Consider the following 26,408-nt stretch of genomic DNA (forward strand, 5'->3'; position numbering starts at 1 on the left):
GCCGATCACAGGACGTACAAAGACCACTTAAAAAGTCAGAAATACTCAGCTGAGATCAACCAAAGTTGAGCCCCTTAAATGGAACAAAACGCCCACCACCTTCACCTAGGCCCCCTGAATCTGGCATATGAGAGGCGATGTGGTCCAATCTATGACTGTGCATTACGCCACAATAGGACTTAGATGTGTAGCATTGGAACAATGCATGAATCATGTGCAGACATTACTGTCCTGCTATACCACAGCTTCCTGTCACGGGGGCTCAGGGTTTGCCGACATCAGCCAGGGCCCGGTGTGGTGAGGACAGAGCTAACTGAGATCTACAGCTGTACTCCGACTGCTTCTCATGGGAAGGTGACATTTGTACACGGTGCCTTTAGTTGATGCAGACGCATGTCTGTCGCACACAGGAAGAGGCTGAAATGAAAGAGACGTCTTCTAACGGTGACATGGCAATGACAGGTTTAAAAGGGCAAAGCAAGCCAGCCCTGACAAAAATAGGAGCAAACCTTAAACAAATCATTAGAAATACTATGTTTTGAAGGACTGAATGAAAGCGTGGAGCTGGCCAAGTGCCTATTCAGTCACACATACCCTCCCCCCATTGGCCCGTATTTCAACTGAATCTTCCCCATCATAGCAAAATAGAAATCACTTAAAGAGAACAAGGACCACAATCCACCTTTATATTGAAAAGGTATCTCAAACTTGAAACACTCTGGAAATACAAGACACTGCTTTCAACTGGTCCTTCAGGGACTGCAAATATATCTAGTAGTGATAGATTTTTTTTCGCCAGGCAGGGACCTTTTAAAAGCACAATGTGGTCTGGTCGGGTTAACAACCATAACCTCTGAATGTGTGCTATCCTTCATTATTTATTCCTAGACACAACAAGATATTGATGCCTTCTGAGTGGGGAAAATAAATTCTACCAAATGCATGACATAATTACGGGGCATATTATATCAATGCTTTGATGCACTGATGTGGCTTTTATTTGCATTAAATCGCCCATAAAGGCTCCAGTAAGTGTGTGTGGGCTTTGCAAATTAACTCAGAAAACAGCACAGCCCCTATACGCACTCATTCATTAACTACACCTGTATACACATAGAGCTATGCTTCCACGGAGAGAAACAGGAATCTCTTGGGTTACAGAAACAGATGTGTTGCGGTAACAATGAATATATTTGCTTAGTTATCTGTGCACACTGAGTTAACCTAACAATGGGCATCTGCATCATTAGCTGCGACACTCGTGTAATGGAATACACTCCATGCACGCGGGCTGAGAGGGTGCGCGTGCTGCCTCCAATTTAGCCTTCGAACAAATCAGTGCGTCTAATTAGGGCCAAAAAAATCTATATTCAAGCCTCAAATATAACAAATGCTTCCACGTTCATATCTGTTCATTCGGTATCAAGTAACGTTAACATCTGATAATGACGCCTGTTATGTTCAGTGTGTCCGTTTGTTCCCGTTAAACGAGACAACGTGTAGTGGATTATCGCTGAACGCACCTGACTTAGTAACCATTGGTGTTACTGGTGTATCAAACTTTAAATAATTGCGGTACTACAGTTAGTTTTAAACAGATTCTGTTATTTTAAATGCTTTTATTTTATCATAGTCATACCTTATATTCAAATAAAATTCGCTCCATAGCCTGTTATTTGAACCAGCTCGGTGTAACTTTCTAAAAGTATACAACTCTGTTTTTAACCATACACAGCATATATAACATATTGACTGAACAATGTGGTGTGGGAAATTATTCTTTACGCACGAGCCTGAGGCAGATCGACTAGAAGGCATACAAATCATACAGAGTTCTCTTATGGAAAATGCATTTGAGTTACAAACTGTGTGATAGGCTATCACAGAGCAGCTGTATAACCTTTAACACTGGAGCCCCAAACAACACCCCTCCGACCAATACGAAATGTCTATAACCCAATAGTAGGCTATAGTAAAGCCTCAACCCAACAAAAAATGCGCAACAAAGTACCTTACTTTTAATTTGACATGAGACACAGATCCATATAGGCCATAGGTTCCTATATTTACACGAGTTTGCGTTCCCGTGTATCTCCAACCAAATGCAAATTCCTGACAGACAATGTCATAACCAGACGGTCAAGTATTCCTAAGGGTGGGTTGGTGGTATTTGTTAAAAAAAAATATATATATTGGCTAGTTTCAAAAAATCCTAGGTAACCGAGGGAAAGAAAAATCCCTGTATAAAGTAATGTTATGTTATGTTTGTAATTGCTTACCATGAGTCTCTTTTTTATGTTGCTTTCCTCCACTTCACTACATCTTCTGGGCTGCAGCTGACGGGCAGTATAGGCGACTCCTTTCCGCTGCAAGCTGTAATCCAACTTTCAAACAATATCCTCCTGGCTGAACTGTCCTGTAATTGGAAGAGACATCCACTGTGTCAACTTCAGCAAGGCGTTCTCCGGAGAGACCAGCACGCGTCTGAATGAAGGAGAGACACAGTAGCAACCACACACACACACACACACACTCTAGGCTACTGCTTGCTTATTTGATATGCGCGTGGTCCCGTCCCGTGTGACGTAACAGTAGCCCACCGTTCGGGAGTAGAAACCCACGCTAGAGACGGGAGTAGCCCCCACCTAAAGGCGACATCCGATCATGGACAAGTGATGCGCGTTAATTAATCCAAAGACTCGTCATGTCAGTGATGAGACACAGCTTTCAGAATGAGGGGTGTAAGTTGTCTTAATTATGTTTTGGGGTTGTTTTTTCTTCAAAGTAGGAAGCCTAATGCGGTGTTATTTCCTGTGTCCACAATGCATTTAATTGTAACATTCCGCTGTGAAGTTGATGGGCCACCAAGGGTTTTCCAGACATCGCCAAAAGATAAACTGCTCCATTGTTTATTGGATCCCATATTTGCTTCGCAACGGTGATCGGCCAACGTTAAGCCGTAGAAATAACGCAGAGGGACAGCAGTTTCGTCTGTTCTCTCCCACCTGTGGGACGCTTCAGCCAATGGGAAGAGGTCTGCCTACAGTGCTCCTCAGAAATAGCACCGCTTTTAGTTGTGCTGGTTGCCGCTGAATTAAACTGGAATGACAAAAGGTTGTTCAGGCGGTATTCCCTTTGTATAAATCCTTCTACTTTGCCTTTTGGAAAATAAGAGATTCACGTTCTTTAAAGGAAACCCTAATGATAACAAGTTGGTCAAGATCCTAAGCCGACGGTCTGCGCAGAGTTGTAATGCAGGCAGAATTGGATTAAAACGCTGTTTGAAATGCATTGAGTGCCTCTGGCGATGATCATTTAATTCTGAGGAGTGGACTCTCACCACTTCGACCTACCCTAGTGGACCAGCATCGCTGCCCTCTATTCCCTGTCTGAAAACGCAATGCTATGGCAAGTGTGTCAACAGTTCGATTGAATTAGATTATTTCACCATTAAATTGAATCGTATGGACACCAAATCTCACTAAAATCGTTGTATTTTCTTGAGATTTAAGGGAAGTAATTTACCAATAGGCTTTTTGGATAAATCACAGCGAGTGGGGACATAGGGAAAACGAATAACTGTTAAATAAAAGGAATAGGCAATAGGCCTACAGCATTATGAAGTAGGCCTACATGTTCTCAGCCTAGTTCTACAATTTAATGACTTCAATGCAAAATTCCAAATGGTAGAAGCAACGTTAACATTCATCTTGTCAATATATCCTTACAGCACCACGGAGATTTAACATCCTTGCAATCATTAAATGCAATATTGGTAAAAGTGCAGTCTCATCACTGCAACATTATATTAACCCTGATTCATCTAGATTAGATTCTGTTTGGGGAAAAAAAAAAGTTTAAATATCAACCTGGAAAGACCGAAAATAACAGGATGGAATTTATCTACCTCTCGGTCAATCCTTCAGCTGTCATATTTAGCCATCAACCCCAAACCCACACAGCTTAATGCTTGATTTAGTAAATCTGTCAATCCCTTCCATTGGGATCAAATTACCCCTGTTCCAAACCATCAATAACAACCATCTTACATACAGGAAAATAATGAAAATGTCCGGGAAAGATATATTCTACAAGTGGATGATTGTGTAGACAGCTAAATGGAAAGACTGGTTTGAGCAAAACCACTGCTGTAAATCTTATCAAGGTTCACTAAGCAAGGAGTTTCATTTCAAAGCCCTACTGCTGCTGCTTCTGTTGCTGTTGTTGTTGTTGTTGTTGTTGTTGTTGTTGTTGTTGTTGTTGTTGTTGTTGTTGTTGTTGTTGTTGTTGTTTCGTGTCACAGGAAAGCTGTCTACCAAATTGATTAACAGCACATGTGAGACCCACTATTCATATCTCAAAGTACAAAGTTTCGTAGACACAATAAAACCGGTTGGCATTTTGATTAAAGTATGCTGATGAATCTGTTGTTTTCTCCACAGATCCATCTTCCTCATCTTCCAGATTGACATGGGGGGGGGGGGGGGGAGGTTATTACAATTTGTGATGTGAAATGTTTATCTGAGCTTGACACCTGCCAAGAAATAAACTATTTTCCAACCCAGCTGATCTGTAGAGTATATGTTCCAGTTGAAAAGCCATCCCCTGCGGCTATAAGCAGAAAACACAATAAGTCCTTTCAAATATGCAGCAGTGTTCGGTCGGGGCCAAGGAAAAAGAGATTGTAAAACGTTGCTTTTAAACTTTGAACGTGTGTGTGTATAGGCATGCGTCTTTGTTTGAGTGTGTGTGTGTGTGTGTGTGTGTGTGTGTGTGTGTGTGTGTGTGTGTGTGTGTGTGTGTGTGTGTGTGTGTGTGTGTGTTTGTGTGTGTGTGTGTGTGTGTGTGTGTGTGTGTGTGTGTGTGTGTGTGTGTGTGTGTGTGTGTGTGTGTGTGTGTGTTTGTGTCTCTCTTGTGTGTGCAATGCATCTATATTTGCATATCTCTCTGCATCTGGGTATTCCTGTGTCTTACGCATGTTTGTGTATGTGTGTATGCGTAAACATGTGTGCGTGTGGCACCAACATCCAACAGAGGGAGCCAGAAGGCCGGTGCCCAGACAAACAGCTGCATTGTGAATTCCCTAATGAGACACATGATGTAACTTCTCGTGCCCTCAATGCGGGTTCACCAAAACAATAGCATGTTGCAGATGTTACATAGGTCATGTAAGTGCATCTCCACAGTTGATTTACATCCTCCACCAGGGTTCGAGGCGAGAGGACACAATGTCGTCATCCCAGTCGAGCTGGTGTTGTCAAAATAACCGGCAGTGTGCTGACCTACAGCTTCTGTACCGAGCTGAAGGACAGCTGTTTACTGACCACATGAATCAAACTTTACAAAGCTGAGGGAGTGAGTCAATAGCTGCATCGCCAAACTATGACGGGCCAAGCTGCTGGTACGTGACAAGCAGGTATTTGTATAACTCACAGTGACAAATCTTCTCCTTTGGTACCCAAAAAGCCTTCCTGGTATTTGCTGGTTATATTTTGTAATCGGTCTGCACATTTATTTGTCTTTATAGTTGCCATTAGGGGAAGTCCACGAGAACTGTCGTACAAAATGATGGTCTGCAGCCCTGATCGGTGGTTATATGCAAACCGGATAGTTGATTTTATGTTCTGCTTCTTGACGAATCAAATTTACATGCGGATCGATGGGCAAAAGAGGAGGACACGCTCAACATGTTCGTCCACAACCCTGCACTTCGACTTTTGTCGGAATTCAATCAGCATATCTTTCCCCATAACAATCACCTACTTTTCGAAGGTGATTCATGGTTAACTCTGATGAGATACAAGCAAAAGTAAAAAAAGGGATGAGTGTATTTATTTTTATTCATTTTCTGGACAATGCAAGCAGCAGCAGAAGGTTATTCATCATAGAGGGTCCATGCAAAAAGGGTGTTCTCTTGTCACGCATCTATTATTTCAATCTCCCTGTTTCATTCCATTAATTTCATTTAATTTTCCTTCTCTTTTCCTCTCTCTCTCACTCACATCCCCAAGCACACATGCATACATTTTCATTCCCTATCCAACTTTCTCTTCCCTTCTCCTCTGTTAAATAAGACTAAAGGTTCAATGCCTATTTTAATTCCACATGTTTAGTGTTTAAGTGCAAAAAATAAATCCTGGTAAATCCCCGACTTAAATGTCAACACTCTTACACTGCATTCAATAAAGTGGATTCCTTGCATTTCAGGCCTACGGGGTTAGAAACAAAGAACAGACCCTGCGGAAAAGAGACAAGGGACACAGAAGGAGCAAACATGTGAAAAAAAATATTTCCCCCGCACCGGGGTAAAATGAGCAGTTACATAATGCCATAATGTCTTGGATGGTTCTCGCTTGCTACAGATTGCTCATTATCTTGCAATAACAACGTGCTGTAAGTAAAGACCAACTGTGATATGAATATGAGCATTAACAATGTACATCTGCGCAGTATATTGGGGTCACATTATGACATGAAGAGAAGCATTCTGCTCCCACTTCATGCGTCACTTTGCATTGCATTTACTTTTGCATATATGCCATCTCATTGGTGCCATGCAACTAGCCTTTCAGTCTGATTTGTTTGCACAACATAATAGTTAAAGACAAGGAGGCAGGGAGAGGGTTGTTATCCCGGCTGAGGGGCAAGCAGAGCTGCCCGTCTTCCACTGGGCCCTGTCAGGTGCTGGTCAGGACAGACTCCCACCCCCCCCGCCCCACCACCACCACCACTCACAGTGACCTCTAAGTCACTTCTTATCAGACTGCCTTCCCCTCCTGTTTCCTGACAGGTGTAAAGTAAAAACGAAAAGAAAGGAAGGCATGTCGGCGTGTGTTAGGCTGGACTGGCTGGGCAGCCTTTATCGGACTGGGATCATGCAGTTGATTAAAACAATAAATAGTATAAAAAAAATTTGTGCAGTCGGAGTGCATGCGAATGAAAGAGCTCATTATAGGTCGTGCACGATAGGGATTCTGGAGATGTAATCGAACTGTGAGGCGGGTAGGCGTTAGGGGTGGGGGGGGGGGGGGGTTGGAAAGAAGGTGCGGGTGTGTGCTGCTCTCTCTCCGAAAGGAATGCTCCCATAAGCCCGCTCCACTGTGTGTATAATCATTTAGCGGAGTGGTGGCAGGTGTTTATCCTGGAAGACCACTTTGGATACAATGGGAGCCCAGAAGCGTGCACGGCAGCTCGTGTCAACACCTGACCGGAGAGCCGGCCCACAGGTCGCCCAGTGGGAAAATACATCTGGTGTTTCAGTTATAAAGGCTCTGCTTTGAGTTGGTTAAAAGGGCATTAATCCATGTTGGGAGCACTTCTCTGCTCTTCAGCTGCGACGGCTGCGAGTACAATGGAGGGTAGGATTTGATCTCTTGTGAAGAGCTGGCAAAGCTAATAGGAAAGGAATGTACTTCTTCATGCATGATGAATCACTGTATAATTAGAGCTGGCATTATGTGTTTTACTTGAATTTAATGAGACCTTTCCCTTTTAATTATTTAGTTGAGATGTGAGGTACAGTTAGTGTGGCTTAGACATCACCTAGGGCTAGTTAGGGTTCTCAGTTTGCCTCAGGGAAAATGAATTTGACCAATTATCTGAAATAGTTCTGTTATAATCGTGCGAGTAGGAGGTGCATAGCCCGGGTTTTTGTGTTACGGCTCCAGGATGTTTGCTTGCTACGTATAGGGGGGGGGGGGGGGGGGGGGAGTAGGAGAACCATACTACATGTTGCTGTTAGACTGACTGGGAGAACAATAAAGCATGGCACAACAGCAAACTAAGTACATAAGTGTATTTATTTGGCGAGTGTTCCGCCAAGGGGAATAGGGAACTATAAGCGGAGCCAAGTCAAAGAAAACAAGATAAAGTGAACACTAACTAGTGCACACATACAACCTAGCTAATACATACAGAGTGTGCCCCTGCTTCTAACCTGATGAGATAACAGAGGAAAACTACGTGATGGTAGTGTACACCCAAGGGTATCTTACCGATTCACCTCAACCCCTATGGCATCTCAAAAACAAAGGCTACGGCATGACACAGCCAACACACAGGCAGATGGCGTGTTACAATGGAGACAAACAGCAAGTGCAAGTTATCAAGGCCTGATGACACTGATTGGCCAACAGACAGCTCCCAGATTGGACAGGGGGTTGGACGATGGTGGAGGAACAGCCAATGGCGTGAGACCAGAGAACGAACGGGGAGACACAGGAACACAACCACACACGTAACAGTGGTGGAGGCACTCAGGCAAATGGGCAGGTTTTCTGCTTTGATTGGCTACTGGTAGGAGGTGGAAGCCATTTGGCTGTAATGAGTTATAGTGGTTTGGGAGACTGGATAGACTGGTTTATTTACAAAAGCCACTCAGGCTTAAATTTACAGAATCACTTACTGATCAGACTATACATTTTTTCAACCTATTAGAAATGACCACATGCTCATATATGGAAGATGATACACAAATAATTTTTACTTTATGTTTATATAATATTCTAGCTTTATCTCCTTACTGAAGTAGATGGGATTTTATCAACTTCCTGTGTATAATGACTGCACTCCCTTTAAGGAGTCTAGGCAGGCGGGCAACAGCGTAATGGGCGAGTAGGCTACTAACAGAGTATTTAACACTTTTGTGCAGTAGATAGACAGTGCTAACCGGAAACTCCTTTTTCTTTATATGTAAGGAATCAACAATTGAAGACCTAATGAGCTGTCAATAGGGCCTAACTTTGAGTGAGCATGTTTTGCTCAATTGGGGAGAAGCTCAATTAATCAAAATGTGGCAGAGCCGTACAGACTGCTTCTAGAATACTAAATTTGAGGAAATAGGGTGCCGGTATTCAAATCACTCTAAGGTGGTCCACATTTAACATCTAAATGCCTCAATCTGTTGCACTCTAAAGAGGACAAGAGGCTAGATCCGTGAAAAACGATTACTTTATATTTATTTCTCACAAGTTCAAATCAAACATCTCAAGTTGACCCCAGAAATGTAATCACATAAAATGATAATAAATAGGAAACACTGGGGCTACCCTACATAAACAAAGTCCTGAAAATGCATTATAACATTTCCCAAATGCGTATAAATGAGAAAGCTGCTGGGTTTTCAGTGTATTTGTATTGAGTTGATTTGTTAAGGATTAAACACTTGCTTGTTACTACTGAGGGGAACACCAGATGATATCAAATAATTCATGTGGCATACATACTTTTATACTTCTATATGTAAGGGTTAGGTTTGATCAGCCCCTGAAAAACACAACATTTTGGCTGTTAATCCTGCCTATAAGTACCATAATAGGAATTAAGTGTGATTATGTCATTTGGGAAAGCCTCACCATGAGACCGTTAATGCTAAATTAATCTCTGCTTTGTTTATTTGTTGGTTTGCACCCACCACACTAATGATTGTAATCATTTTATTTGCTCCAATTTTGAATTGGCATAATTGTTGGACAGAAAGCTGGTATTTGCATCCAATTAACCTGTGGTTCATCCCATTGTACTCTACATCACACTCAGGAAGGACGCTAAGCAACAGGACGCTACAAGGTTAAACATCATTGGAACTGGCTGTGGTTGGCTGTGATTGGCTGGGCACCATGTACCTGGGACTGTATGTCTGAGGCTCTTCGTTCAAGAGTATTATTCTATATGACACTTATGTGTGGGTAGTTACTTAATGGGAAAGACTTAACAGGTTGGTGGAGTAAAGCTTGCTAGGAAAAGCCCAGGGTTCGAGTTGGTGCGAGCCAGTGGGAGCTGAGCTCCCATAGAGAGAGGTCTGGCTCCCATGAAAGCAGCAAACTCAAATATCTGTGGGGTCTCTGAAAATACAGCAGCATAGTATTTTAATTACAAGTAAAGCTTTTTTCCCTTACACATAGTAATATTGACGTTAAGTAAGGGATAATGTATAGAACGCCGGTCATTATCGGGAAAATAATCCCAGACAGGGTGAACCGGACACCGACGCGAAGCAGAGGTGTCTTGCTTCGACCTGAAGCATTATCCCGCTTATTACATGGCTACTTGCCAAAACGAAAAAATAACTTCACATTGTGTGTCTTTTTACAAATTTATTTGTTGCCATTCGTAGTGTTGATAAGCAGAGAATTAGTTTGCCAAAGACGTTGACGTATTTTAGCAACCGAATACGCTGGGGTTGATATTTGATTAGACTACTTGCCGAGTGAAACAGTGACGGACAGGGCGGTCTGGCATTCTGGCGAGTGCCGGAGGGGTCGCGGGCTCTCGTGGGCTCTTTGAGCCGGCCGGCCAATCAGAGAGAAAATATCAGAATTTATACCAGAGATATGGGTCTCTATATCACATACATTGTTTTGTAACCAAATTTCTTATTCAGATGTTAAAAAATGTGCATGATTTGAAATAAAACAAATCTATCTGTATTTTCTTTATTTGATTGTTTGTTTGCAAAAGTTTAAAGGAAGCAATGACTCGAATAGGCTAAACCGCGTCTTTGGCGTGTTTGGGGTTGCTGGAAGTTGGAAGTTGGAAGCTATATAGGGCCTACTGTGGAATTTGGAATTTGGAAATAATACTCTTTCGCAATCAGTCATGGCGCCATCAGTAATGGCAACATATGGAAGTTGATTAATGATGACTCGATCAGTGATGTCGACATCAGTTATGTCGCCATCAGTGATTGTGCCAGAGAAAGAGGTCCGAACTTGGATTTGGATGACAGGGTTGTGGAGAAGAGCAAGCTCCTTTGTAACTGCATAAGACGGTAAGACATGTATTTATTATGGAGCGGCTGGCTCTGATGATCTAATGATTTTTTATACATTGGGGTTGTGCATGTTTATGTCCATGTTTTGGTGCAGTTGATTTTGGGGCTATCAAAAGTGTGGGTTTTTTCTGTGCGTGAATAGTTGTATCTGCGAGTTGCACACGCACTGTTTTTTTATCCCAGTCCATCACTGGATATGAAAGACGTGAATCAGAGGAAAAAAATCCACTTTCCTTGACAGCGGTCATTATATGCTTAGCAACAGTCAATTATCAAAAAATAATTGACCGCCGGAAGTCGGGAAGGCCCATGCAAGTGAACGGAGCATTTTACAGCAATTGAGAAGAGCCGTGTAATAATAGCCTTTATTACATGGCCCTTCTCAATGCTGTGGAACAGCACTGATCAACACTACGAAGGGTAATTGTAAAAAGACACACCAAGTGAAGTATTTATTTCCTTTTGGCAAGTAGCCGTGTAACAAGCGGGATACTGTATAGAACGTCATCGGTCATTATCGAAAATAAGCCCCTTCAGGGCTTCTGTCAGGGCTTATTTTCCTGATAATGACTGGCATTCTATATATTATCCCTTACATATTTCCTTGAGCATCAATATATATATATATATTTTTTAGAGACCCCCACAGAGATGGAATCATAACTCGAACCCTGGAAAAGCCCTTTCCATCATCATGTCACACGTAGCTTGTTTTCTAGGTCTTCACTTTCCTCAAAAAGGTTTGTCAAATGCTGTCAAAGGCCTGGTAACCAGAACACATACAATAAGAACGTGTGTTTTTTTATGATCAATCATTGGGAGGCCATAGAATGTCATCGGCAAGCATTTATGATGTTGTGAATCATTGTGATGACATGGAATGTCATTGTTTCAGTTTTTAAAACTGCTTCCTTCACGTACAATGGAAAAACAAACACTATTTTTTCTTTATTCAATGATGTTATCTTTTGTTAATAATTTCGAGTGTGATAAGTTGCGCTTTGCCAAGCCTGAAGGATACCCTCGCTTACAATTCCTTGTGGGCCTAGTAAATGGAGACAGAAAGCACTAAAGTGTGATGTTATCTCTTGAGATGTTGAACTGCTAATCCTGCCATCTTGCTATCCATCTTCTGTTTAAATAAACAAAGGAAAGATTAAAATGAATACAGTGGGTCACATCCAAAGTTGGCAAAAGCACTGTATTACCTGTAGAGGGAAGCATATTAGCATGTTTTTCACTCTACTTCCTGCTGTACTAGCCCCGAGGCAGATCACCATGAATAAGTCTTGCGCTAATATACCAGCAAAAGAATAAATCGCTCCAGGATATGACTTCCTGCAAATGATTCTGCCTACGCTTATGTAGACATAATGCTTTATTTGCTGGGTGGTCAGCTTCGTCCAGCTGAAAGAAAAGAAGAAAAAGGAGGAAAGAATTAAATAAATAAACAAAGTAGATATATGGAGGGTTTCCTAGTCGATTTCCTAGTCTATTCAAACATAAACAATTATGTCAAACAGGCTAATGACGATCAATGTGATTTCACAGGAGGAAATTCACTCGTAATTGTAAAATGTGGTCGTAAATAAGTGTGGCAGTATTCCACAACGTCTTTGGTATTTTGAGATTTATTTTTTTGGCAAATATAATAATTGGATTTATTTGATTTGACAAACCTTTGACTTCTTTTTAATGTGGTCTGTCCTTAAGACTTTCCAATAAATGGCTAATAAATTGCCACAATTGACCAAAACATATAGGACAACCACTTGATTTAATAGTTTTTTTAACATCACTCTGCCCTGTTTATAATAAAACATGTCATAATCACAAAACCTTAAGCCACCAACACACACACAGACACACACACACACACACACACACACACACAGAGACACACACAAATATACACACCCACCCACACACACACACGCACGCACGCATGCACGCACGCACGCACGCACGCACGCACGCACGCACGCACGCACGCACACGCACACGTACACGTACACACACACACACACACACACACGCACAAAGTTTTGGACTGGCAATCGAGACTTGCCAGACGGCAGTTATCTATAATTGTATTGAGAAATAGATGGGTGGCAATGTCTGCACAACATAGTTATATTGGCTTAAAGTCATGAATTTAATCAGCATATGAAAGCAAACTCAGGCGACGCTGAGAACAGGGAGAGAGCAATAGAGGTGGAGGCTGGTGTGATGGCGTTCGTGACAGGGCCCAGACGATGATAAGGTTCAGTAATTTAAAACCGCGTGGAATAGTGTTGTTTTCATGAAGTCGAGCAAATTACTTCACCTGAAGTTCTGTAGCATTACAATGGCCAGTGAACTCAATGCTTCAATGAACAAATTCAAATATATGTATTTGGAAAAGGCGTCACCAACCAAATGTGGTTGGTGACGCCAGTCTGTCGATGTGTACGAATGCACACATACGTACACACACAGACACACAGACACTTGCACACACACACAAACACTTTTGGCCTGTGCTCCCCCTTGATTAATGAATGACCTAAATGAGAGCTTTTGATTCCACACAGGCCTCCGTAAAGGATAAGTAATTGAACAAAGTCGGCCAAGTGGACGTGATTTGGGCTGAGTTCATGATTATCTCTTTTCCACCACATTGTTCATTAAAATTGATCCCTGTGTTCCTGCCCAAATGCTGGTCCTAAAACGTAATCAGGCTTCTTTGGATCATCGTGGGCCTGAAGAGATTACTGGAACAGTGTGAACCAACAAGACGGTAAATACAACAGCAAGTCATTAGAAAGTGAGTGGAGAGTGTGTGAGCGTGAACATCGGGCCTCAGGCTATAGGTGATGCATGATCCTGTGCACCTGTGTTCCCAGTCTCGGGCGGGTGGCAGATGAGTGGTGCTGGGGGGGGGGGGGGGGGTTCTACACACTTCTCTTGGTAAGCTTGTGTACAGCCCCAGCTAGTCCTGTTGATGAGCTCTCTGAGGATCCTGAACACCCCCCCCCCCCCACCCCACACCCCACCCCCAGTCAGGCCTGGAGCTCAGAGTCACAGGGTGCTTTATCAATAACATGGACACGAAATTGCAGAAATACACATTCTTTGTCACGATCAATCTCATTTATGATAAGATAATACTTTATTCAGCCCAGACCAGCAGCACAGGGCAGAATATTAAAAGGCCCTGTTCCGAATAACACAACCACTGTTGTCTCGGTTTGACGCCATCACACCATAGCTGGAACTCCAAAACAACTTGTTTTCATCAATAGATCCACACAGAAGAACTGAGGGAACAAGCGTTTATCCATGCAAATGGCTGGAACACATTTCTTATCTCTCAAGACAACATACAAAAACATGGAAATACATTGCACGCCAGGGGGCCGGAGGAGGCCTGGAGAAATGAATGAATGAGCGATGGTGATGACGATGATGACGATGATGACGATGACGGCGATGATGATGTCTCATAAGAAGTGAGCGACAAGGAATTGATCTTCCCCATGTGGCCCCCACCAGGTCCCTAGTTCATCCTAAATCTTATAAATCCACCCACTGTGCAAGCATTTCTATAGGCGCACATTCTGGGACCCTCTCTGGTCGACGCCGTACCTGGTAATGTATTCCACTCTGGTATGGCTCATGTATCTAAGCTCAAAATGGGGTTGGATGTGTTTTAATGGGATTTGTGATGTCTGTTGAAATGTTGAAATTCGGGGGTGGGTGAAATATAGAATGTTAGAATTATTATATGGGTTCAGCTATGTAATTAACAAAACAACAATGTAAACATTGAGCAGGACAGTGCATTGTGCAGGACGATCTAATTCAGTAAAGAGTAGGGTGTAGTTGGGTCGAGTCATTACATTTTCAATTTTTCAAGCTTCTCAAATGAGGGTGTTCACAATTACTGTATGTCTACAATATTTGCCTTTGCACATGTAGGAAAGGTGCTGCATTGTTTATTTGATTGATTTAATTGAATCCCAATACTGAATCTGGATCTAGTACTAGTTTACCTGGTATAGAGAAGTTTATGAGTCTAACAAGGTCTTCAATAGTTCAAATATTATGACATAATTTATGTCACAATGAATACAAATATATAGGAATCAAAAATCTATGTACATATTGATGTTTTCATATTGAATGCATTATTTGCCTTATTAAAAGCAAATGTGACACAAAAAAGTATGTTTGTATATAAGGGTTAGATGCAAAGTATGTGTTGGTATTGATATATGTATATTTGTATCTTTTTAATGACAAAACAGTGCGCTCAATGTTTTTATAGATGGAAAATAATCAATAAGGTCTAGACCAGTTCAATTTCAGCATTTTATTTCAACACAAAGAAATACAAAAACACAAACATTAGTTTCAAACTGTCAAACAAAACTAAACAGCCAGAAATAATAAAGGTACACATTAATATCTTTCCCATTTGTTTTGCATGCTCTCTCAGCAGCTAGGGAACAATATGATTGATCAAATCATCATTAAGTCATCTGCTGGCATTAGCATCATCCATTATGTTTCTGTGGATGCCTTGGCACACTCTTGACTCCTTTAGGGGAAACCTGAATGTGTCCTGGGGGTGGGCAATTAGAGCAGAGCAGTTTGGAGGTATGGGAGGAAATTATTTTTCAAATCAGCCAATATCATGGCAGTCGGATTGGATTAGCAAAGACTCTGTCTTAGAGCACACAAAACGATATGATACACAACATCAGAAAGATGCACACAATTGGATTCACACCAAACCGCCGGAGGAAATCCTTGGGCCGAAAAAGGTTAGAATTCACAGACGGAGAGAAGAGAGATGTTGATCCGACTGAAGGGGCTGCTTTAGAAAAAGTGAATTTCTAGCTACTTCAGAGGAGTGTTTGTATCCCACGCATGACCCCGCTGCATGTTGTATTATCAGTCAAGCTATACTCTTATCTTTAAAGTTTTCCAATTCCTTCAGGCTTATCCAAAAAGAATACAAAACAACCAAATATAGATCAGATCTCCACGCATCAACAGTGCAGTGCATTGACCATTTGATTATGTGCGTGAGTGAAACCGTTCTCTTTTGTGGGACCTCCTTATATGCAGCCATACAAGCATGCAGAGCGTTTTCATGTGGGTGCCTTAAGGGATTTTGATGTCCCTGGGTGCCATGTCAGAGCACCCAGGGAAGGGAGTCACACGCGCAATAACAGAATAATAGCCTGCGGTGATGCCTAGACCGTGTTTGTTAGATTGTGTTTTTCTGTCCGTTAATTGTCTAATCGTGTGATGTTGACTTCATCCCAATTTGCCTGAGACCCCAGCTCAGACCTGTTGATAATGTGGGCCTTGAGGTACTGTCACAATATTTGTCACAGCATTGTTTTGCATATGTTGAAGACATGTCTACACCCACACATATGGAAAACAGGCCAACTCATGCCCAATTGGCAAGGTTGATTTTTTTTATTGACTATTAATCGTCACACATTGGGCTTTGGCTTTGCATATCATCCATGGTGCATAGTGCATACATCTCTTTCAAGTAATGCAGTTAGTGCATAGCATAAGGTTTTGAAACTGAATGGCCGAGTGAGCAAGCCTGAGTGAATTAATTCCTCTGCGTTACTACATCTGTGTGAGGGCAAGTGGGTTTCTCGGCACGTGTGTGAACCAGTGAGTGCATCTGTAAATGGATTGCATCAAATCCAGAGGATGTTAAAAAAAATGTTCCTTATCCTCTCCCACCATTAGAGACAGTGGAGTTTGACTTGGCTCCTGCTCCTGTAGAGGCACCATGGCGGACTATGTGTACAACACGACCAACTCCACTACCCCCACCTACCCCCTCAACCACACGGGGGCGCTCAACGCCACGCACGCCCCCTTCAGCCCGTTCGAAGGCTGCGAGCTCATGGCCGAGGGCATCCTGTTCGACCTGATCGTGCAGTGCGTCAACGTGGTCATGGGCATCCCCGCCAACATACTGGTGATCACCGTCCTCCTGCGCAACCGCAAGGAGCCCTCCACCTCCGACCTGTTCCTGGGCTGCCTGGCCTTCCTGGACATCTACTACGGCGCCATGGTGCCCATCAACATCCTCAACCTGTACCACTGGGAGAGCTACAAGGTGTGGCTGTCCGTCAAGTTCTCCTACGGCGTCAAGGACACCAGCGGGCCCCTGTTCCTGTCCTGCATCTGCTTGGACCGCTTCGTGGCCGTGCTGTTCCCCATCGCCTTCGGCACCCTCCGGGCCCCCCGCTACCGCATCAGCCTCTCCATGCTGGTGCTGGGCCTCACCTTGGCCTACGCCTCGGCCAAGACGGTGGGCGGCCTGCCCGACTTTGAGAAGGTGTTCACGGGGGAGATCCTGGCTGTGTTCGTGTGGATGATCGTGTGCAACGCCGCCATCCTGCTGGCGCTGAAGAGGTCCCGCGGCGCGGGCAAGGACGCGATGCACCCCATGAAGAAGAAGGCCTTCAAGATGGTGCTGGCCATCCTGGTGCTCACCGTGTGCAACTACCTGCCGCCCGTGGCCCTGTTCCCCTTCGAGGACGCCTACGCGCCCGACGTGTTCCGCTGCTACGTGCAGCCCGTGGGGTTCGCATTCCTCAACATCAGCAGCAGCACCCAGCCACTCATCTTCCTGTCCCGGCTGGAGAGGTCGTCCTTCCTGCCCGAGTGCTGTGTGAAGTGGTGTTTCCCCGTACCGGCGAAGCAGGAGGAAGGGAAGTCCCCAGCAACAGTCAGTACAGGCGTCTGAAGCCTCGCCTGCCTGAATGTGAAGAGGGTGTGTAGGTGGTTTGCCTAAAAGATGAGCTACACTCATCTTTGCCCCAACAACACTAGATAGCTAGTTCAGGATGGAATATGCAGAGTGAATGTGTTTGATTTTGTTTGGCCATTATTATCATTTGTGTTTGTGTCTTTGTATACAGCTCTTTGATTGTAAAGTATATGTGGTCTATATTTAATTCATTTGAATGTATATTGTATTGTAAATATTTTCAAAGAACTGTCTATTGAGCAATAATAGAAAACAATCATGTTTCATAACCTTTTTGAACCACTGTTGGCTGTACAGTTCTGTATGACTGCAGCGCCATCGTGTGTTCAATAATAAAATTACACAGACTCGATTTGCAATCCTTCATTGTGTAAAAAAAAATCAAAGTGACAGCAGTGATCTCCTTACAATTTAACTATTTCCATGAATTGTTTCCCTAAATGTACATGAGGAGCAGAGGTAATTTGATCAATTGCAAACACATAACAAACAATTGTGTTAAAAAAAGATCCCTACATAGCCTACATGTCCTTGTTAAAGTGCAAATATCATGGTTCAACAACACTGACGTCCCTACTTCACTTGTTATACCATGATGGCACAAACCATAGTCCCCACAAAAAGCAAATTTCTGTCAAGTTGACAGAATTACAACTTTGCTGTCATACAACTTGCGCAGATCCTTCTTTACGCAAAGCCGTTACCATCACACTCTCTGGTAAGATTCTCAGTGGATGCTGGCTGTGGGTGTAAAAATACGGAAGCACCATCTCGGTGAACGTGCTCTCGAACGTGTAGAGCAGCCTGTCGTAACCGGAACCGTCAAAGAAACACAGCGTCCCTTTGTTATAGTCCAGCTGTACTTTGATTCGGCTTATGGGCGCCTCTGTGGCCAGCGACAGGGTCGTCGGCGGCGAGGTCATGGCCCTGAACTCCCCGCCTCGATAACACAAGGTCCAGAAGCCGTTCTCCGGCCTCGCAGAGATTACGACATTCCTCGGAGCAGACACTGAGGTCACACCCAGGAGCCAATCCCGGTTGCTTCCTGTTTCGACGATCCAGTGGTGACTTCCTGAGCCGAGGGCGTTCGTGCCAACGACTTCAGCACTCATTTGGAAACGCTCCGGGTTGTCAGGGCAACCGTAAGACAAGCCAGAATAATAAAGGGAAGTGAGGTCATCGGACAGGATGAGGTAGGGGTGTGCTGTATTTGGGTCCAGGGTCACTGGAGCTGACAGACAAAGAAAAACATGACTAAATTAAAGAGCCATGGGCAGAAAATAGATTTCATTGCTGTTATGAGCCACACATTAAACAATGGTGGTGATCAATAATTATGAGGACTCACTGTACTCAATATGGTGGTTCATGTTCTCCCAGATCGAGTACTTGAGATTGCCTAGATGTTTGGACACGTCAATCAGGGTTCCAGACATGGTAACTGGACCGAGTGGTAGACTGCTGCATCTGCAAAAATCAATTAAAAAAAAACACATAAATTCCAATATATTCTTTTCTCAGTAAGAAATTAGGAAAATGTCATAGATATAGGCCTACCTTTCCCGAGTGCCTTTAAAGTTCTGGAAAAATAAACAAACACATCTTGTCAGCTTGGGAAGACAAGTAAGAAATGCAGGCCTAATACACACATGTAGTCAGTGTCGTAAAAATAATTCAGACCTGCAAGAGGGCCATGTCCTCTGCATTCAGCTCAGACTCCAGGAAGTTGAAACTCTCCTCGAGGGAGAGCATTTCTTCGGAGATCTCGCTGACTTTATCCCTCATCCCCGATATCTTCTGGTCTTCCTCCCTCTTCAGAGCAGCCAGCCTTTCAGATTCCTCCCGGTGAAGGACATGGTGGAGCCGCTCAAACTGGGCCTTGATCTCCTGCCGTGTGCCTATAGCCTGGTTCTTGAATAGATACATGCATCAACTGACACCTAGTGCATTACTCTGCGCTAAGTCATGTTATTGTCGTCGTCGTTGTTGTTGTTGTTGTTGTTGTTTTAAACTAGGTTGTGCAGCACTTGGAATCTGTTGCAGTTACTCCAATTTTGATTATTTGCTTCGATTTTTCTCAGTCTCCCTTTTTGTCTGCTTTGGAATAAAAGTGTCTGCTGAACGACCCAGGGTGGATGTGAACAAATGCACTTGTGAAGGGACCGGATATGTTTGGATCTCAATCTTTGTGTGAAAGTGCAAGGTATTGTTGAAAGGTTACCTTAATGTAATCAATGGTGTCGTTTGAGTTGCTGTGGATTATTTTGAGGCTGTCCATTTTTTCCTGTAGACTCGTCAGGGTGGTGCTGAGTTCCCCCTGCCCGCCAGAGAGATTAAGCGATTACAAACATGTGATGGTGTTACGAAAATAACAATCCCCAAACGGTCTGGAGAGATTTATCAGTGGAATGTCTGAACATAAATCTCTGCTGCACAACACCAGATGAGCACATGTCTCCGGCGTGTTAAACCAGAAGAACGACATTCTTCAAACCAGGGCAGGTTACAGCTATTGGCTTTACACAACGAATAATACACGATCAAAACAAGGCACAAACATGCTCGGTCTCGCCGGTCTCACCCTGCAGTCGATGACTGCCTCCTCCAACGTGGAGCAATCGTGGTTCTTGTGCGTTTTGGACATGTGGCAAACCAGGCAAATGGGCTGTTTATCCACCAGGCAGAAGAGTTTTAGCTTCTCCCCATGGAGGTCACAGTTCAGCTCCTTCTCCTTCTCCTTCTCCTTCTCCGAGCTCGAGCTCTCTCGCCGGGCCACCTGCACGGTCTCACAGAGGTTTCTCAGGGCCAGGTTGGTGGTTGGGGACGCTTTCGAGGCTCTCTTCCTGCACATGGGGCACTCTCGTGACCCAGAGGTCTCCCAGCAGCGCTTCACACACTCCCTGCAGAAGCTGTGACTGCAGGACAGCAGAACGGGGTCTATGAAGATGTCACAGCATACAGGACACTCTAGGTCATCCACCGGCAAAGACATGATCCTCCTCGGTGGGCGAACCGACCAGAAAAGACAATTACGAACTCCAAAGGGTCACATGTCCAAAAATAGAAGCTTTCTGTGTGTCCAGAGGGCGAAAACGGTTGAAAACCTTCCATTTCCTGAATACCACCATTTTATTTTTTTTAGATAACAAAAAACCCCCTCGCTCAAGTTTCCTAGTGTTTACAGCAGAAGCTCCAACGCTACTGAGCAGTTGAATACCACTTCTCTCTGCAACAGCGCTGGGAAACAGGAAGTAAAAGCCTGATTGGCCAATGTTTGGATAGCTGAAAACGGGTTGAAAGGTTGCTGAAGGTTTGGTGTGAATCATCCCGGCCATGAATGTGGAATGCATTCACTGTTGTGTGATGGTATTGTGGTGGGCATTCCCGGGCCCACGTCAAGCGTTATCTAACGTTAACCTTTGTGCCTGGGGTATACCGAGCACGAGGGAGCAGAGATCCCCTTATGCATTGTTCTCCTTGATGAGAATACAGGTAACTCTGTCCTTTAAGTAAACATTATTTGATTTGATCATTGACACCGATAATGTGGGCTCTCATAGTGGTGACTTCTCAGTTGGAACCTAACCACCCCAAGGTTGTCAGCGACAGGGACGTCGTTAGGCATTTTTGTTTTTTTTGTCAAGGAAATCGTAACATAACGTAAATACACTTAACATAATAAGCCAGAATATGAGTTGAAATAAATACTAATACAATTAGAAGTGGTCTTTAATTTGGATTAAAATTGTTCCCGAGAGCGCATTGATGGATACATTTTCTAACCCATTTTCCTTGAACTCACCCCAATATGTATTAAATTATACCAAGTCTTACATTTGTTAGCATATTTATATTTTTTACATCCTGAAGACTCAGGAGAGGGAAGCAGGAGGTCTTAAGGCAAGTAAAGAAAAGAGAGTGAGCCAGAAAACAGGCCCTGATAGATGCTCTGCTGTTCTAATAAATGATGAATTAAAGAACCTCTTCAAAGATGTGATCAAAAAATGTTGGCACGCACTTCGGAAACTGCTATGGGCTAAGCCCCCCCAGCATCTAAATTCTAATGACGTCCTTGGTCAGCGAAAAGGCATCATCAACAAATGGAAGTTATCGAAACAGAATGTGAAAATATAATTTTTCCATTACAGTATATCTGCAGAATAGCCCATGTCTGTTCTGTTGTAAGAGTGCTATATGCATTAGCGTCTAAGAAAAACTATTTATGAGATTTACTGGTTTAACTGGTTTAAATAACATAAACTGTACATATCTATAGTCAATACTGATTCATAGTGATTTCAATAATATTATTACAATTAAATCCTAGAACTGATTCATTCTACAAAAATAAAATAAAATCCTAAAAACAGATTTATTCCACAACTGTAAAATGCCAACCAGCCCGTACCTCTCTCTTTGTTTACAGGAATCGTACCATAGACCATCCCGAAACCCCACCCACTCACACCACCCAGACATCAGAGCTATGCTAGCTCGTCATAGCGGAGAGAACAATGTCTTAGAGGGTTTTTTTTAACTCTGAAAGCCTCCTGCCTCACTAGGATGGGCTCAATCCTACACATTACATTTTTAAAGCACTAACAATGTTTTTATCTGGTCTAAAATAGCATAAATCAAGGCTCCATTTGGGAACCGGGATTTAATCTGTTACATAATCCCTTTTGCTGACAAAAGCTAATATAGCTACTTACATGAATCAGGGCTCCCACACAATGGACGGTCATACTGATAATAATGTTTACAGTAGCCTATAACAGTACTATTAAGACGCTATCTTATACAAAGGTAATTCTCATTATGAATGTACTTCTCCCCCAAATCCCCTCATCCTGTCCTTCCTCCAAAACATGCACGGACATGCACATGCAAACACACAAATACACACACATGCACGCACACACACACACACACACACACACACACACACACACACACACACACACACACACACACACACAAACACACACACACACACACACACACACACACACACACACACACACACACACACACACACACACACACACACACACACACACACTACCCAATTATTTCTTTCTCGCACACATATGGGTCGATTGAACTATCATGACACAGAAACATCCAGGAAGTGTACAGAATATTTGGGATGAATTTTATGGGGGAAGAGAGAGCTAAAGAGAGAGAGAGGGAGAGGGAGAGAGATAGAGATAGAGAGACACCGAGGGACACATAAAGACGGAGATATCGCTGTGTCACATAGGAAGTCTTGTATAGCAGCATCCTATCCGCCATCTCCACGAGTTTAGGTTACTCCCTCTCTCCTCCGCTCTTTGGTTACCATGGCGATGACGTCATCTTGCGCCACAAGTATTCAGCCCAGTAGACGCCTACAGAGGCGGTCCAAACCAGTCAGCTGCTACCCAGCCGAAGGAACAACAGGAGCGTTCTCTCAGATTTCTGACGAAAAGAATACCCAACCCTTCATACAAAATGCGCGAAATAGTGCACTTGCAGGCCGGCCAGTGCGGAAACCAGATCGGAGCTAAGGTATATGTATGGTGTAAATGCAAATACGGATGACTTTGTTCGGGCATGCTGCGTAGCAAGATTTAATCTTGACGGATTTTTCTAGAAACGCAGCGAGGTAACGGACTGTGCTGCAAAGGAATCGCTTGCATTATACGTCTATGGTCTACATTATATCAATGCATTGACATGATTGCTCGCTTGGTGTTTTTCTTCATCAAACAGATTTTTGCCTTTGCATCAATAGCATAGTCAGTTTAGCACAGATGTGACGAGTAGCGGGTGGAAACAATAGTGATCGGTAGCCATCCATCCCCTGGGCGGCTTACGTCGTATCAGGCCTTGCAGGCCATAGGCCTAGACTTAATCAGTGAGCATGTCTGGTCGCCTCTCCCTTTTACTGGATTGTATAGATGACTGCTTCTGCTATGCCTTCACTATTGATCTTATGATTAGGTAGGCCTGCTTTAGGCTAGGCTACGTTCGGTTTTGCTCATCCGCCACCGTCCTTATCCATTCATGAAGTCAGGTGGAATACGCGGATGTTCATTGCCTTCAAAATGTTTTCCGTGGAAATAGATTTGTAAGGGAAATATAATTCGATCGTGATTATTAACCCAAATCCAGGCTGAACGATGCGCGGATAATCCTTTCTTCTTCGGGTAGCCTCGATCTGCGCAATTAAAAAATCGTTCACGGTTATGTCATTACTAATGGTCTGGTTAGCTGTTCCCAACGGGGTGCATTATGATGCAAGAGGTTATCAAACCCATTGTCATCCAGTTTTTTATTTTTTATAATTTGAAAAAATGGTAGAATAAACGTCAGATTTCCGGATTCACATCCAACCATCTATGACAGGTGCACAGTAAAATGTTTGTGTTGTAGGGTTGTAATTTCCAATTATTTCGAAAGTCGAATTATCCCACGATTATTTTTCGATGAATAGGCCTAATTTATTCTGCAAAATGTCGTTCGACATTTATGTCGAACGACTAATTGGTAACTCAACAAATCGTTACAGCCGAAATGGGTTGCTTTGCAAAGTCCAGACCCAGCCTAATTTGAATATTATTTGTGTAGAGGAAGCCGAATAAATTATTTGAATAAAAAAACGAATCATAAACGGTTGCCCCATATAAAGCCCTCTATCGACCTGCTGTGTCGTAGCTATAACCGAGTAACAGCCGTGCTGGTTCAGTATAGCGGCACTCCCTCTCGTGTGATGTATGTTAATTATACAATTAGTTGTAATGCAACATTTTTTTACATTCTTTTCCATCCTGTATTTTTCACGGTTTCCCTTCGTGCCTGCAGTTCTGGGAGGTGATCAGCGATGAGCATGGCATAGACCCCACCGGTGCCTACCATGGGGACAGTGATCTGCAGCTGGACCGGATCAGCGTCTACTACAACGAGGCATCAGGTATAGGCCTGAACACGCCCGTAGCTCACACAGAGCACTTCCTCACACAAAGTGTCCTGTGCATTATTGACGTGCGGGATCTTCACGTCAATACAATATGGATTGTACAACGCAAAGCCGTTGTAACTTGAAACCCAGGCCGGTAAAAAACAAGGTGTGGTGCATTGGCTTACAATTTTTCAATCTTGCAGGTGGGAAGTATGTTCCCCGTGCTATCCTGGTGGATCTGGAGCCCGGAACCATGGACTCGGTCAGGTCAGGCCCATTCGGACAGATCTTCAGGCCCGACAACTTTGTCTTTGGTAGGTCTTTGAATGTTCTATGAATACGTTTTTGCTAAGTGTGTTTTTATGGCTCTCCCCTTCTTGGTCGACTCCCTGAACTGACTCAAATTTCATCCGTTTGAACCCAAGGCCAAAGCGGAGCAGGAAACAACTGGGCGAAGGGTCACTACACCGAGGGAGCCGAGCTGGTGGACTCGGTCATGGACGTGGTGAGGAAGGAGGCGGAGAGCTGCGACTGCCTGCAGGGCTTCCAGCTCACCCACTCACTGGGGGGGGGCACTGGCTCCGGCATGGGCACCCTGCTCATCAGCAAGATCCGCGAAGAGTACCCCGACCGCATCATGAACACCTTCAGCGTGGTGCCCTCGCCAAAGGTGTCGGACACAGTGGTGGAGCCCTACAACGCCACCCTCTCCGTCCACCAGCTGGTCGAGAACACGGACGAGACCTACTGCATCGACAACGAGGCCCTCTACGACATCTGCTTCCGCACGCTCAAGCTGACCACGCCCACCTACGGCGACCTCAACCACCTGGTGTCGGCCACCATGAGCGGCGTCACCACCTGCCTCCGCTTCCCCGGCCAGCTCAACGCCGACCTCCGCAAGCTGGCCGTCAACATGGTGCCCTTCCCCCGCCTCCACTTCTTCATGCCGGGCTTCGCCCCGCTCACCAGCAGGGGGAGCCAGCAGTACCGCGCCCTGTCCGTGCCCGAGCTCACGCAGCAGATGTTTGACGCCAAGAACATGATGGCGGCGTGCGACCCCCGTCACGGGCGCTACCTCACGGTGGCGGCCGTGTTCCGCGGGCGCATGTCCATGAAGGAGGTGGACGAGCAGATGCTCAACGTGCAGAACAAGAACAGCAGCTACTTCGTGGAATGGATCCCCAACAACGTGAAGACGGCCGTGTGCGACATCCCGCCCCGCGGCCTCAAGATGTCCGCCACCTTCATCGGCAACAGCACGGCCATCCAGGAGCTGTTCAAGCGCATCTCCGAGCAGTTCACCGCCATGTTCCGCCGCAAGGCCTTCCTCCATTGGTACACCGGCGAGGGCATGGACGAGATGGAGTTCACCGAGGCGGAGAGCAACATGAACGACCTGGTGTCCGAGTACCAGCAGTACCAGGACGCCACCGCAGAGGAGGGGGAGTTTGAGGAGGAGGGAGAAGAAGAGGTGGCATAAAGATGACATGACGACCTTCTGATACACGTTCCCATCTCACTGCCAAAACCCCCAACCCCAAGCCACTTACGTTATGTTGGATTGGTTTATTTCCCTCCCCCCGCGCTTTCAAAACCCATCACCCTCGAGCACTATCGCTATAGTGTCGGGGATTGGTGTTTACTTGACAGCCGTGGGGTAATTGGTTGAAATGTTTTGTTTTTTTATATGTTGTGATTGCACTGAATTATCTTATTCCTTATACCCGCCCCCGCCCCCCCCCCCCCCTTCATTGCCTTGTCAAATGCAAAAAAAACTGTGAAATGATGTTAACAATAAGTAACTAATACAAACTTAAATCACTATTTACTGTCTCTGTGCTTTTTGAGTTTTCTGATAACATGCACAATAAGCATGGTATGGTTAACAACAAAAA

The 26,408-nt window shown here is 44.2% G+C and overlaps 4 protein-coding genes across 6 annotated transcripts in view; 2 read left to right on the forward strand and 2 right to left on the reverse strand.

The window, feature by feature from the left end:
- Positions 1 to 2,650, reverse strand: part of gcgra (glucagon receptor a) — a 37,840-nt gene extending 35,190 nt beyond the window's left edge. The window contains exon 1 of one of the 2 annotated variants that reach the window (XM_030343544.1): positions 2,280 to 2,650. In XM_030343544.1, coding sequence (XP_030199404.1) covers positions 2,280 to 2,282 — 3 coding nt within the window. In that variant the 5' untranslated portion in view covers positions 2,283 to 2,650. The remainder of the gene's footprint in view (positions 1 to 2,279) is intronic. The other variant, XM_030343528.1, reaches the window with a different exon arrangement.
- Positions 2,651 to 10,651: 8,001 nt separating this feature from the next.
- Positions 10,652 to 17,919, forward strand: LOC115529973 (psychosine receptor). 2 transcript variants are annotated; one of them, XM_030339135.1, is made up of 3 exons: positions 10,707 to 10,768; positions 13,491 to 13,550; positions 16,535 to 17,919. In XM_030339135.1, the coding sequence occupies exon 3, from the start codon at positions 16,578 to 16,580 to the stop codon at positions 17,541 to 17,543; it is 966 nt and encodes a 321-aa protein (XP_030194995.1). In that variant the 5' UTR covers positions 10,707 to 10,768; positions 13,491 to 13,550; positions 16,535 to 16,577; the 3' UTR covers positions 17,544 to 17,919. The 2 variants fall into 2 exon arrangements, with proteins under 2 accessions (XP_030194991.1, XP_030194995.1); XM_030339131.1 differs by lacking the exon at positions 13,491 to 13,550 and having other exon boundaries at positions 10,652 to 10,768.
- LOC115529961 (zinc-binding protein A33) lies at positions 17,916 to 20,842 on the reverse strand. Its single transcript, XM_030339112.1, has 6 exons — positions 20,149 to 20,842; positions 19,789 to 19,884; positions 19,248 to 19,478; positions 19,125 to 19,147; positions 18,916 to 19,034; positions 17,916 to 18,798 (listed from the first exon to the last, which is right to left on the reverse strand). The coding sequence occupies exons 1-6, from the start codon at positions 20,557 to 20,559 to the stop codon at positions 18,230 to 18,232; spliced, it is 1,449 nt and encodes a 482-aa protein (XP_030194972.1). The 5' UTR covers positions 20,560 to 20,842; the 3' UTR covers positions 17,916 to 18,229.
- A 1,983-nt stretch (positions 20,843 to 22,825) lies between these two features.
- tubb4bl (tubulin, beta 4B class IVb-like) lies at positions 22,826 to 26,337 on the forward strand. The gene is made up of 4 exons (XM_030339123.1): positions 22,826 to 23,117; positions 24,414 to 24,522; positions 24,714 to 24,824; positions 24,936 to 26,337. Exons 1-4 carry the CDS (start codon positions 23,061 to 23,063, stop codon positions 25,991 to 25,993), a joined length of 1,335 nt encoding a protein of 444 aa, XP_030194983.1. The 5' UTR covers positions 22,826 to 23,060; the 3' UTR covers positions 25,994 to 26,337.
- Positions 26,338 to 26,408: the final 71 nt, after the last annotated feature.

The sequence above is a fragment of the Gadus morhua genome, chromosome 2, assembly GCF_902167405.1.
Source record: "Gadus morhua chromosome 2, gadMor3.0, whole genome shotgun sequence".
Classification (NCBI taxonomy): domain Eukaryota; kingdom Metazoa; phylum Chordata; class Actinopteri; order Gadiformes; family Gadidae; genus Gadus; species Gadus morhua.

Bases quoted from the DNA above. Each gene is read 5' to 3' on its own strand.
- LOC115529961 (XM_030339112.1), bottom strand. From the start codon at position 20,559: ATGTCTTTGCCGGTGGATGACCTAGAGTGTCCTGTATGCTGTGACATC. The intron at 19,479-19,788 runs GTAACCTTTCAA...TATCTATTCAAG, and splicing joins ACACCATTGATTACATTAAG to AACCAGGCTATAGGCACACG. The intron at 18,799-18,915 runs GTGAGTCCTCAT...TTTGTCTGTCAG, and splicing joins GAACCACCATATTGAGTACA to CTCCAGTGACCCTGGACCCA.
- LOC115529973 (XM_030339131.1), top strand. From the start codon at position 16,578: ATGGCGGACTATGTGTACAACACGACCAACTCCACTACCCCCACCTAC.
- tubb4bl (XM_030339123.1), top strand. From the start codon at position 23,061: ATGCGCGAAATAGTGCACTTGCAGGCCGGCCAGTGCGGAAACCAGATC. The intron at 23,118-24,413 runs GTATATGTATGG...TCGTGCCTGCAG, and splicing joins GAAACCAGATCGGAGCTAAG to TTCTGGGAGGTGATCAGCGA. The intron at 24,825-24,935 runs GTAGGTCTTTGA...TTTGAACCCAAG, and splicing joins GCCCGACAACTTTGTCTTTG to GCCAAAGCGGAGCAGGAAAC.